Source organism: Vespa velutina, chromosome 1, assembly GCF_912470025.1.
Source record: "Vespa velutina chromosome 1, iVesVel2.1, whole genome shotgun sequence".
Classification (NCBI taxonomy): domain Eukaryota; kingdom Metazoa; phylum Arthropoda; class Insecta; order Hymenoptera; family Vespidae; genus Vespa; species Vespa velutina.
In genome coordinates this window covers 258556-271614 of record NC_062188.1, presented here as the reverse complement: position 1 = coordinate 271614, position 13059 = coordinate 258556, and the positions used below count along the sequence as shown (strand labels likewise).

General features: G+C 38.2%; 3 protein-coding genes across 27 annotated transcripts in view; 2 read left to right on the top strand and 1 right to left on the bottom strand.

Moving 5' to 3' along the window:
* The window catches only part of LOC124953951 (DNA N6-methyl adenine demethylase), a 186644-nt gene extending 179816 nt beyond the window's left edge, over nt 1-6828 (top strand). For 16 of the 17 annotated variants that reach the window (XM_047506184.1, XM_047506150.1, XM_047506176.1 and 13 more), the window contains 5 exons: nt 268-451; nt 519-818; nt 983-1608; nt 1691-2260; nt 2334-6828. In XM_047506184.1, the coding sequence (XP_047362140.1) occupies nt 268-451; nt 519-818; nt 983-1608; nt 1691-2260; nt 2334-2693 (2040 nt within the window). In that variant the 3' untranslated portion in view covers nt 2694-6828. The remainder of the gene's footprint in view (nt 1-267; nt 452-518; nt 819-982; nt 1609-1690; nt 2261-2333) is intronic. The other variant, XM_047506077.1, reaches the window with a different exon arrangement.
* A 143-nt stretch (nt 6829-6971) lies between these two features.
* On the top strand, nt 6972-8694 carry LOC124954081 (aprataxin-like). Its single transcript, XM_047506432.1, has 4 exons — nt 6972-7235; nt 7416-7786; nt 7876-8009; nt 8081-8694. The coding sequence occupies exons 2-4, from the start codon at nt 7494-7496 to the stop codon at nt 8251-8253; spliced, it is 600 nt and encodes a 199-aa protein (XP_047362388.1). The 5' UTR covers nt 6972-7235; nt 7416-7493; the 3' UTR covers nt 8254-8694.
* A 145-nt stretch (nt 8695-8839) lies between these two features.
* LOC124954020 (3-phosphoinositide-dependent protein kinase 1) overlaps nt 8840-13059 on the bottom strand; it is a 149812-nt gene continuing 145592 nt past the window's right edge. For 8 of the 9 annotated variants that reach the window (XM_047506260.1, XM_047506270.1, XM_047506220.1 and 5 more), the window contains one exon: nt 8840-12986. In XM_047506260.1, the coding sequence (XP_047362216.1) occupies nt 12876-12986 (111 nt within the window). In that variant the 3' untranslated portion in view covers nt 8840-12875. The remainder of the gene's footprint in view (nt 12987-13059) is intronic. The other variant, XR_007102414.1, reaches the window with a different exon arrangement.

Below are 13059 nucleotides of genomic sequence, written 5' to 3'. Positions count from 1 at the left end.
CACGTCACACTTACGCTTTCTCTCTACGAATATTACTCAATTCTCGTTCAGAGAAACGAGCGAGCGATGGAAAGCGCAAAAATTAACTTATGGAAAATAATTTTTTTGTTCTTTTTCTTTCTTTCTCTCGTTCCTTCTTCCTTTCTTTCTTTCTTACTTTCTTTCTTTCTTTCTTTCTTTCTTTCTTTCTTTCTTTCTTTCTTTCTTTCTTTCTTTCTTTCTTTCTTTCTTTCTTTCTTTCTTTCTTTCTTTCTTTCTTTCCCGTAGTATCCTCAGATTATATTGCCAGCCGCGCAGAAGCCGCTGTCTCTTACAAGCAGCGGTGCCAGCGATGCCGGAAGCGTTAGCGGGAGCAGCGCGAATGCTCCAAGTCCCGCGCCCTCGAATTCCTCGAACAATCCATCCGAGCAACCACCGCTCAGGCCCTTGGGCAAGTTGGAAGACATGAAAGGTAAATACTCGAAAAAATATTCTTCTTCGATTTGTTCCTTCTAAACTTCCTTGGCTATTTTCTTCAGTGAGCGATCTCAAAGTCGAGTTAAAACGACGCAATCTCCCAGTTTCGGGTTCTAAGCCTCAGTTGATCGAACGGCTAAAGCCGTTCACGGAGTCATCAAGCGGGAATTCGACTTCTAACTCTAACGGACCTCACGTTACGCACATGGGCCATATATTGATGGACACGCCCGGTCCTATGACGTCCGACGAATCTAGTTCACAAGCAAAGAGCCCTAGCTCAATTGTCAAGGACGAGCCAAATAGCCCGCGGACCGATTCGCCTCATGGCAGCGAACACGAGGATCCGTCGAGCCCACCAGGTATCCCTCTCGTTATTATCTCTCGCATCGCTTTTACCTCGTCCAAACGGCGGAACAATAATTTCTTTCCTTCGCGCGCCTTTGGCCGCGACTCTCGGGCGATATCACTCCGGCTTCGAAAGACGACACACGTGGGTGTTTTTACGATGCAGTTCGTGTTTCAGGAGACGATATCATCAAAGAGCAAAGGAAACGGATAGAAGAGTTGCAGCGGGAGTTGTATAAATCCCAACAACAACTTCAACAAATTCGACAAACTCAGCCGGCAACTGTTCGCGCCGAGAAGCTGGTGTTGCAACAGCATATACAGAGCAAGATGCAACAGCAACAATTGGCTTTACATCTGCAACAGTTGCAACACCTGCAGCAACAGCAGCAACAACAACAGCAACAACAGCAGCAGCAGCAACAACAACAACAACAACAGCAGCAAAATCATCAACAGTCTCAGCAGCAAATGCAGCAACAACATGCGACGTTCCAGCATCTCAATGCGAAAGCCAGTTTGGCTGCTTTTCTACAGACGCAGCCGAACAATGCGACTGCCATTCTAGATTCCGCAGCGCTCACGGCAATTAACAATAAGAAAAATCAAGCTAAGAATAGTACCACCGTTCAAATACCTACCGCGATTGTTTTGAATCTAGCCAAACCGGCCAAATTGAACGGATCGTTGCTCGGTGCTCTAGTCGCGCAAGCCCAAGCTCAACAACAGCAACAGCAAGCGAGCAGCACGGAGGATGGTAAACCACCGCCGCCTCAATACGACGAGGCAGCCAAATTATTGAAGGTCGGTATAATTTCGAGTAATTACCATTTTATTTGACCATTTCTTTCGATTCGGCATCCTCTAAAATTCCTTATACGTTTAGGTCAAGATAGAACCGGTTCAAAAGAGTCATATTAAGAGTCAAGTTGTCGACGATGTATTGGAAATTCTCATTAAAAACGGAGAACTTCCACCGAGCGCGGCACAGGATCCGGCTACGCCTACCACCCCGAATCGTCAGCTCCAACAGAATTTGGTATTTACCGCGCCAGCGGATAGTCCAACTCAATCTTTAGTATTCACGGCTGCTAGTCCTATCAGTCCAATCAGCCCGATGGCCATGGAGGTCTCACAAAGCGGTTGTCCTAGTCCGTCGGCGTCGACATCGGCATCGACATCGGTATCGGCGTCTAGTTCGACTGCGGCTTCGGCGTCGGCACCGCCACCGCCTCCACCTTTACCATTGGCAACCTTTTCCATTCAATTACCTACTTCGTTGCAGCAATTACAACAACAAGAAGATATATCTTCGTTCGGAACGCACCTATTGAATTCGGATAATGATTTGGACGCAGCTATGCTACTGAGTCCTCAATCGGTGCAGGAGGCCTCGCCGGATCCACAACCACCGCAAGAGGTCACATCATCGGATAACGCAAACTTGGATCTTAAAGTAGGTTGCGTCCTAAGTTATTTAATTGATTGATATTTCGAAGCTATATCTGAACTGAAATATTGCTTGATAGGAACTGGGATTGGATCTGGAAACATTGGGTACTATGGACTTTGGTCAACTCGACTGCGGCCTAGGAGTTAAAATGGAATCTTCCAACGAACTTATGGATATAGCGGACATGCCGATGGACATGGACGATCCCGACTGGTTGGATTCCTTGATGCCTCAGTCGCCGCCCTCATCTACGCCCATGTCTATTCAACAATCGGTTGTTCCACACGTTACATCCTTATCCTCGGCAACGGATATTTACGATCCGCTGCTGGCAAGTAGTCAGGATCCCTTCGATCTCTTTAACATGGAAGATTCGGACTTTAAGATGTCCTCCGAACTCTCTCTAACGTGGGACAAAGTAGACTTTGCAACCTAGCCCGAGATTCATTCTCGAAACTCAACTTTGTGTACTTAAACGTTAACGAACAAGAGGCATGGACTACTAATTTTGGCACCACGTACATTGCGTCTGGACACGAGTGTAATGCGAATACACACACCCACCCACCCACCTACACAGACACACACACACACACACACACGCACACGCACACGCACACGCACACGCACACGCACATGTCGTGCAAAAATTGTACCGAGTGGTAGGTGTCACCATGGTATTCGTTCTGAACGAATCGTGGCCGAACAACGAGCCTGACACTTTGTCGATACGCTCGAATGGTTCGCGCCGAAGAACTTATATCTGATCGTAACGATAAGTGAACGATTCTAAAGTGAATCGATCCTGAATCGAAAGTCGAGAGAAGCATATCTTAGGTGGACGATCGAGGATCTTTTCTTACAGCGTGTACACTCCTCGGTCTTTGTCGCTAAAAAGAAACAAACAGAAAAAACAAAAGCAAAAAAAAATATGTCAACGCACATAATCGTTGTTCTTCCATACGATATCACGAATCCTATCGCGATAAAAATAATTAAAATGAACCGCCTTACCGAGTTGGTTTCTCTAGCTAATTGGACGCGGTTATTTTACGATTTCAAAACGATATCGGCTCTAAATACGAGCGGAAGCAAAGACAACGAGAGACGAATGTTTTCAAAATTCTCCAAAGAGTCTTCTTACGACGTTTTTAGATATGTAGTTCGTACTCTATCCAGTCTACGGTCGTGTGTTGCTTGAGTTTTAATAATCGCAAATTAGCGTGTGTGCAAAAAAATGCAGAAGACACGGGAAGTACTATCTATACGTCCTTCTCGTTTGTACTCTTTCCCTATCCTTCTCCCTCAAAAAACTGTAATCAATCGTAACAAAACTGCATAATTACATTTACGAGAATTTAATATAATTAAATGAATAATTGTAAAGGTATACATACGTTAGATAGATACTTATATATGTAAATTATAATACCTTATATACATACATATGTATATATATATATATATATATGTATGTGTGTGTATATATATATATATATATACACGCGCGCCCCTGTCTCTGAGAGTCGAACGTGTTTCTCGAAACGCACGAATCGGTCGACTTTTAGCGGCGCAATTGCGATATTTTCTAAGCCAGAGCATGTGATGTTAGAAGGTACACATACTTTAATCTGTAATATTATATGTGGAAAGTACGAATTGCTTTGTAGTAGCAACGGGCATGGTCCCGTTACCGAGGTCGCGGCTTGGCGCGATTCCTTCAGCTTCTTTCCCAAATGATATTTTCTCTCGCTTTTCCTTTTTCATTTTTTTCTTCTCTTTGATTGTTGTTGTTTTATGACATTCCATGTTTCTAAACACTCATGACAAACTAGAATGAGATTTCGAACCCAAAGCTGCCGGCCTCTCGTACCAGCTCGAATCCTGAGCTCGTTCTGGGAACTTCGGTTGGCTCACGAAAATCAATGGTGTTTTCATAAAAATCAAAAACATCTTTCTGGAAATAGAGTAAGCTCCGAGAATAGGTGCAACGGGTTGTTCAGCCAGAGGTTCATTAGTCGCATCAATGATGTTTTCTGATTCCAAATACATTACCGTATGATCTCTGCTTGTGCTATTAATCACATTTACTATCTCATTCAATTTCTTAATCCCGCTTTGCTTTCTCGCATCGTTTCAATTTATCACAATAGTTATGGAAATTAGATGCATCTTCTCATTGTATAAAAATAATAAACATTATTCCAATCACGAGTCCTAAGAGTACCCTCTTTAATTGAGGATAAAGTAAATTGCTTGCAGTTTTTATGATTCTATCATTTCGACGAGGACGATCAAGACCGCATTCCAAGCACTTAGATTTAGAGAGTCCGACATCTTTCTTGCTTATCACGATAGGAGGTACTTGATAAGACCATATAGCGTACGTCAAATAGAAAATCATCTTTGGCTGACATTATACATAATTTCGTCGATAGTAACGTCGTTGTCGATGGAGTTATTTTCACGATATACAAACAAGTTAGGTCGTTTTTTTTACCGAATACGTCGAATAACTCTCAATTGTTTTCAAAGCTCAAGCGTACTGCTACTGGCCTCGCCGAGACAAGTGCAGCTTCCTGGCGACGACGTAAAGATACAACGGGATCGCGCCGCTCGCCTCGGTAATGCGGAGAGAAAGATGAAAGTGTGAGAGGAAGAGAGAGAGAGAGAGAGAGAGAGAGAGAGAGAGAGAGAGAGAGAGAGAGAGAGAGAGAGAGAGAGAGAGAGAGAGAGAGAGTGGGTGCTGCTATGCATGTGTATGGATTTTTGAAAAGGAAAAAAATGTAATACGAGAAAAACGCGTGGATGAGTGTCGATAGGCGTGAATGTGTACGTTGAGAAAAGAATGTTTAAATCTTATCAAAGTATAATAAATTAACGGTGCTAATAGTTATTGAAAACCCCAAATTTTACATCGATCGGATAATAAATTGAAAATCGCTGCTTTTAATCTTTCTTCCCTTATATTCTCGATACGAAAAATTATCTATGTCTATACACATATACATATGTACATGTATACATAAATATACGCTGAAAATGAGCGAGAGAAGGGAAAGAAAGAGTAATGGTCCATACGTGGGAATTCGAAAGAAAAGAAAGAGCGAATGACGAAAAGTATTCACTATGAAAAATACGTCTTGGCACTAGTAAATGTCGTTGCCACCGTGTAACGGAGAACAGCTAACATTCCAATGATTCGCTCCAATCCAGAGATCCTCGAACCATCGCCATGTTCCGCGTTATCTGCGTTGGATATGAAAGCAAAAGCGTTGGATAGGAGAAAAAAAAGAACGAAAGAAAAAAGTCCAAAAGAAAAGAAAGAAAAATAAAAGTGCATAGAAGCTTTATCATTAATTTTTTTTTCTTTTTTTTTTTTTTTTTTTTCGAATCGCCGCGCGATTTTGAGATCGATGAAGTGGCGATTACGCCATTAAACTATAATATAATCAGTGCATTTAACTAATAATCGTCAAACTGATTTCATTTGGTTGATATTTCTCTTCTTTCGTAGCGGACGTTACCGACAATAGCGTCACATCAGGAAGTTTAGATTACATTTTTTTGCATTTAAATTTACCGCACGACCAAATTCTTCTTTTCTTGCGAGGCAAATGGAACATGGTATTGGTGAATAACGTAAAGTTGAATGTGCCAAATTTCCCTTGCCATCGCGTATATGTATATTTACTTATGTGTAACGATCATTGCAATCGTCATAATCGTCTCGTCACTATCGTCGCGCTATATCATCATTCGTTACTTCGCAAGGCCTATTCGAACGAGCGAGAATGATTCTTTTCGTGTTGGGACGGAAAATACAGTGAAGAAGAAGGAACGAACGATGACTCTTGATAAATAAGCGGCGAGCATTACTTTCTTTTTTTTCCTTTCTCAATGCGTTGATCCTTATTCTGTATAAATAATTAATTCAATTCAATTTCGAATCGTTAATCATGAATCTATCCGATGATCGATTAATTTTGTCAGGCTGTGCGAATCTGGTAGTCCGCATTAAAGCGTACGTGAATCTCTTCGTATTTGTCGTACGTGCGTCGTACGTAGACAAAAGAGAAAATAAAAGCGTGAGCGAAAAAATATAAATGTATGAACGATTGTGTACAGACATTTGCTTGCTATAGAGATAAGTGAAATGAGGGAGTGCGCGAATGAGAGAACGTGTTGTATAGCGCGCGTGTGTGCTTGTATGTGCGCGCGCGCGCGCGCAAGAGAGAGAGAGAGAGAGAGAGAGAGAGAGAGAGAGAGAGAAAGCAAGGTAAACAGAGAAAGACCGAAAGAAAGATCGAACGAGTAAACGAGAGGATGCTGCATGAATGATAAATTTTGCTGTCGCATTGAAAAACTGAATACAATCGAGCGAAAACATATTTTCTATGCGCATACGAAAGAAAGATACGGATTTTGTTATGTATCTTTGAATTTATTATAATAACGTACTTTTAAGTAACCGATCACGTAATTATTGCTAGAGAGAGTGTTATTTATTTTTATTTGTTGCAAATTTGTCGATTGCCTTCCATTTGAGTAAATAAATAAATATGAAATTAGTCGAACGATTATTTCTTTCTAACCAAGAAAATCCTAACCTATCGACGAAACACCCGTACGTAGAATTATTTTCATTTAACGTATCGTTTTGATCAATTTCACAACGATGAGAAAACATTTTCTTCTCGATTACGTTGTAATCGTTAAAGAATCAAAGGAAAATCTTTGAACTCGCCGCACTTATATACCATCCATACGAAAGCTTCGAAACGCACCATTTCTGATCATTTCTCTACTATACGTAGATATATATGTTTCTCTCTCTCGTATACGTACATATATCTTAGATTTCGCTTGAATCTGAAAAATTATTGTTATATCCACCATGTGATTCTTCAAATAGATGGATTATCTTAGCTGAAATATCCGTGCATAGACCGATCTTGATTCTATTCGCCATACGATGGTAAGAAAATTGCTTCTCTTTTCGTCATTTCTATTATAACCTAAAAATCTAATGTCCTTGCTTGTAACTTTACGTTCGAATTTTTCGAAACGAAAAACTTGCGTATTTTATTATATTTTTCTTAACCTATATCTTTTACTCACGCTATTAACGTGTTAAATATTATCTCTTTTTTTCCAGCTTCTTAACAAACGTATTATGAACGTACGTATATAGAATGATAAATCGACTTTTATTGATAGAACGACGGAAGAAATAATGAATCGTAAAAAGAATTTAAGCAAAGGCCTAAAAGCTAATTTACCAAAAAAGAATCATTGGTCGTTAGGCTTACTCGATTCTATGAAAGATCCAACTCTTAAAGTCATCGAGGACGATAGCATAGTTGTTATTAAAGATAAATATCCAAAAGCAAGATTCCATTATTTAGTTTTACCGAAAGAAAACATCTCTACAGTTTGGAAGATCCAAAAGAATCATGAGAATCTTCTACGGCATATGGACGATGTTGCGAAAGAACTAACTAAAAAACATTCTGGACACAAGTTCCTGTATGAGAAAAGTCAAATGAAAAATTATTCTATAACTATGCTCCATAACTCTATCATATTCTGTAGCTAATATTTCTTTATATTTGCAGTATCGGGTATCATGCTTTGCCAAGTATGCAAAGAATGCATTTACATGTGATTAGTACGGATTTTAACAGTCCATGTTTAAAAACGAAGCATCATTGGAATAGTTTCACGACGCCGTTCTTTATTTCTTCGAAAGGTAAATCGAAGCTATCGCTATCGCTTCAACGAATTTGCTAAACGGATTTGCTAAACGTATTTTCTTTACAGAATTATGTAAACAACTGAAAGAAAACGGGGAACTTAAAAAGATAAGTCCTACGATGGCACAAAAATATTTAAATAAAGAATTAAAATGCCACGAGTGTTCGGTAAAGCCAAAAAATATGGGTGACTTGAAAAAACACCTACTCTCATCGCATTTGTCAGAAAACCGGGAATGAATATTCTTTTTTTATCGTACACGAAAGACTGTTATTTCCCCGATCGAATATCAATGGAATTTCATGTGTTATCTAGCTATAATTTTCAATTAACATTAACTAAATTTCATACGAGAATTCAGTAGCGGCCAGCGTTCCAAGGAATCGCTTAAAACCAATTCATAATGTATAATTATCGATTATCAGCTTTGAATGTAAGAGTAAAAAGTAAGGAATAAAATTATAAAAATTAAATTATCGACCGCGAACGGTAAATCATATTCGTATAATATTCGTTCCTCAACTGTCTGCTCCTTATATTTCACTTTTTTTCCAGTTTAATTCAATTTAATTCATGTTTTCTTTATCTTTGAAAAGTTATTTAATATGTAATGCAAGATCTTCGCAGGAATAAAATCAAACGAACAAGTGCGTCAATCGGCCATTAATTTCGTTTGTAATAAAAAATGAATAATGCTACGTCTATACATATATATATATATATATATATATATATATATATATATATATATATATATATGTATGTATGTATCAAAATTAGGATCGAGGATTTTTTGATGGTTTTCGTAAAGAAAGCAGTCGAGTATATGTTTCGGAAAATTTACTATAAATAAATTTGATGTTAATAGGTTTCGTCGCCTATAATATCAATTACGTGCTAACTATTTACAGTCTTTATCCTTATCCTGTGTACGAGTATGTGTTTGAAGTGCATGTAAAATATGTGTGTGTGTGTGTGTGTAGATGTGATCGAGTACGCATGTTGGGGCCCGGTGTAAAATGTCGATCGTGTATTATCTTAAAATCTGTATACATTTAGTAATACTGCAATGAATAGTTTGAAGCGTTTCTATCGCATCGAAACAGTAGGCATTTCAATGTTCGCAAGGCCTTGCCTGTTATTGCTTGCGTGGCCCACGGAAAAAATGATCCGTGAACACGAATTTATACCACTGATTTTGTTTCTTTTTTTGTTAAGTATTCGTCTCCTTCCTACATACGCACTAATACATGCGTATTATACATAAATTAATTAAATTAACTAGGATTTTTGTATTTTCCTTTGAACTCGTCGCGCGCTAAGAGGCGTCTTCGAGCTGGCATCGCTTCGCGTCGATTCGCGAATACATTTTCTTTCATTAGAACTATATAATACAAAAGGAAAACTGAATACGACGCCGCTCGAAGCACATAGGAATCTCAATACCATGATCTCCGAGTTGCGATTTCGAAGATCCACCAAACATTTTTCGCCTAACGTACGATTAATCTAACGAACCACCTCGTTCTTTTCTCGCGTACACACGCTCTTCTTTACGCCTATTACAACTTTACAGCAGTAAGTCTACATAAAACGTAGAAAAACAAGATGCGGCTTGGCGTAAAGAACGCGTGCGAAATAAAGCTGCATTATCGCGCTTTGGTATGTGCCACGAATGTCTCAATTTTCACGTTTAATATATATCTACAATACCTCGTTTCGATCGACCGATCGAATGGAGATCGATCGGTAGGAGAGAGAGAGAGAGAGAGAGAGGAGTGAGAGAGCACGATAATAAAGTCAAAATGGAACGAACACGTACGCATACGCATACACACGCGCGCACACACACGCGCGCGCACACACACACACACACACACACAGACACAAAAGGATAAAGACTTAAAGAAAAAGAAAAAATAAATGGAAAAATGAAAACATCCTCGCGAGAAAGAAAAAAGTCGTGCAACTAGGAAAGAGGGAAGAAGGCGGAAAATTAAAAAAAGAACGCGTAGATGGAAGAAATTCGTGCGAAGAAATTTCCGTTTTTCTTGGTCCGCTCGCACCGTACGTAGCCCACCAAAAGCGGTCACTTTGGAAAGAGCCACTGGGCGCGAGGACAATGCCGGATCTAAAAGAAGAACCGCCATTATTTCGAACACATCGAGCTACGGCTCCCTGCTCCACGAAATTCGACCTTACATCCGTTCTTTTCGCTTTCCGCACAGTTCTCTCTATTTTTATATACCCTGTTTAAATCTGCGCTCACGAGGAAGTCGACCATTACGCGCACTCCCACTATTGTAACATTGAAATTTTCAACAACGAAAAAAGACTGAATAAACGCACGTACGATCAAATTCCTTATTTTCGAGCCTTTCTCGTCGCGGCGAGTAGCGTCAACGAATTCTATCCTAATTTTTGTATCCTAAGACTAAGAATTTCTTTTGTACACAAATTATCTAACTAACTATATATATTCACATTCTCATAAATATCGCTCATAATAACATTATTTATATATATATATATATATATATATATATACACATGACATGCGTGTGTGTGCGTATATATATATATACAATGCGTATAGATAATGATAATGTACAAATATGTAATATACAGTATGAAGGAATTTGGTCGTACGATTTTAAGCCAAAGAAACGAGGCGATTCATCCCGATTCCTATTTGACGATCGTCGGGAAATATATTTACAAAGTTTCTAACTTTACAATGACGTTGTAATGGGTTTATACACGCTTGCGTATTGTTTCTACTATCTATATGTGTGTACATATACGCAATTACTAGAGAGAATATATATATATATATATATATATATATATATATATATATATATATAATAATAATAATAATAATAATAATATATATATATATAAAGATATATACACACATTTATATACAATATTCAACGCGGTGTTATAGTAGCGATGATAATTGGTAATAGCATTAATAGTAGTAATAGTCGCAGTGGTGGTAGCGGTAATACAACTAATGCGTAACATCTATACAGACTTCTTAAATCTTATTTTGAAAAATACGAAGAGAAGAAAAACCGAATGAAAGAAAAGATGGAACAAAAAAAAAATAAACAAAAAAGAACTAAGAGAAAAATAAATAACGTAGGACGAATACGCTTCTTCTATAATAAATAAACGAAAAATTACGCTTTTTTAAATCTACGAGGAAACAATACTTATATCGGTGATATTATAATACATATAGCTACGTAGTAGTTAACAAGAGCGTTAATAATGCATCCTAGAGTTATTAAAAGGTATATAATTATAGTGATAATAATGATGACGATATAATAATAATAATAATAATAATAATAATAATAATAATAATAATAATAATAATAGTAATAATAGTAGTAGTAATAATAATAATAATAATAATAGTAGTAGTAATAGCAATAATAATAATAATAATAGCGAATAATGAGATAACGATAATGATTGGCTTAACGCGAAGGAAAATAAGTTATACTCGCGCACGCGAATAAGAGCGAATTTCGGTGCGCTTTCTCTAAATATATTACAGTTACCTATTTTTTTCTTAAAGCTAAGCGAAAAAACAAGACTATCTACTTAATCTAAATAGGATCGCATTCGATTTTTCTCGTGTCCTCTTCGCGGTAGGAGAAAATCATCGTTTTTACCAGTGCACTCTCCAACTTTTATCGACGCAAACCCACCCTGCTCTACGTCGACGTACAAGACGATTTTTGTTCTATGTGTTTTCGAATTGACGTTGTTCTTTTCCTTTTGTCTATTATCTTTTTTTCTCTTTTTCTTCAAAATCCGCAAAGGCCCGATAAAATGGTCGCGACGAAAAAACGGAACGAGAGCAAAAACCCGAGGAGAAGCGAATCGATGATGACGCGACGAGAACACACACTGTTTTGTACTTACAAATTACGCTAATTATTAATTCTAAATATATATATATATAATGAGGATGCATAAACATGCATCCTCGCTTCGCAAAGACTTTGCCTTGCTTTTCGAGTGAAATGGTTCTTTTCTATTTACAAGACAGGTACATAGGGAGACGAAAAAATTAGAAGAAAAAGAAAAAAAAAGAAAAAAAAAAGAAAAAAAAAATAAATAAAAAGATCGAATATGAAAAAGAGTCGCACGCACGTTCGACCAATTGTTTCTCGGCTGACGTAACAAAAGTAAGCGATATTATTAAAGCTGCAAAGGGGGTGGTGGTCTGTGTCTAGATTCCTCCCAATATTTTTCCTTTTCTATTTCGTCGATCCGCTGTAAACATCGTCTCTTAATTCTACACTCTCATTCGGCTTTTCCTCGAGTCACTTCTCTTCTAACCGTAACTAGAAATTTCGACTATAAACACTTTATAAAGAATTTTCCTAAAGCTTCGCACGACGCCGCGTCACATTCACGTTACATCGATGAACGACCGATACGGCTTCACAAGTACTTGTCCCTAAACAATTCGCTCTACCTTTAGTGTCTCGAAGCAGCTTGCCACTGCCTCTTGCAACGATAATTTATCTAACTTTAAGAAGATCCCTCGAGAATCAAGGGGGAAACGACCAAACGATCTAGAGTACCTTTTCTAAAGTAGAAGCGACATCTATCGGTCCCTACGATGTCTTCCTATGTGTGTGTGTGTGTGTGTGTGTGTGTGTATACATATATATGTATATATATATATACATATATATGTATACACACACATACACACATATAACAAATTCTTTCCTATATAATGTGAAAATTCGAAAGGATGAAATCATCGAATCTCTATCGTCATCTTCTCGGACGATCAAGTCGTAGTCATTGTTCTCGGACAACTTTCTTCTTAAGCGGTAGATTCCTGCAGGCCGTAACAATGGACTCGCATCTCCTCGATAGCTCTACACCACTCTAATGCGAATCCTTCGGGATCTTCGAGATAATACGTCCTGTTTGGCTGTAACGCGAAAAAAATTGAGATTCGATTAGAGAGAAAAAACATGAAACGACATCAAGTTCGTTTCGATTCG

What these genes read in the sequence shown, in the direction of transcription:
- LOC124954081 (XM_047506432.1), top strand. Translation starts at nt 7,494, where the DNA reads ATGAATCGTAAAAAGAATTTAAGCAAAGGCCTAAAAGCTAATTTACCA. An exon ending in CATTCTGGACACAAGTTCCT is followed by an intron (nt 7,787 to 7,875) that starts GTATGAGAAAAG and finishes TTATATTTGCAG; the next exon opens with TATCGGGTATCATGCTTTGC. An exon ending in GTTCTTTATTTCTTCGAAAG is followed by an intron (nt 8,010 to 8,080) that starts GTAAATCGAAGC and finishes TTTTCTTTACAG; the next exon opens with AATTATGTAAACAACTGAAA.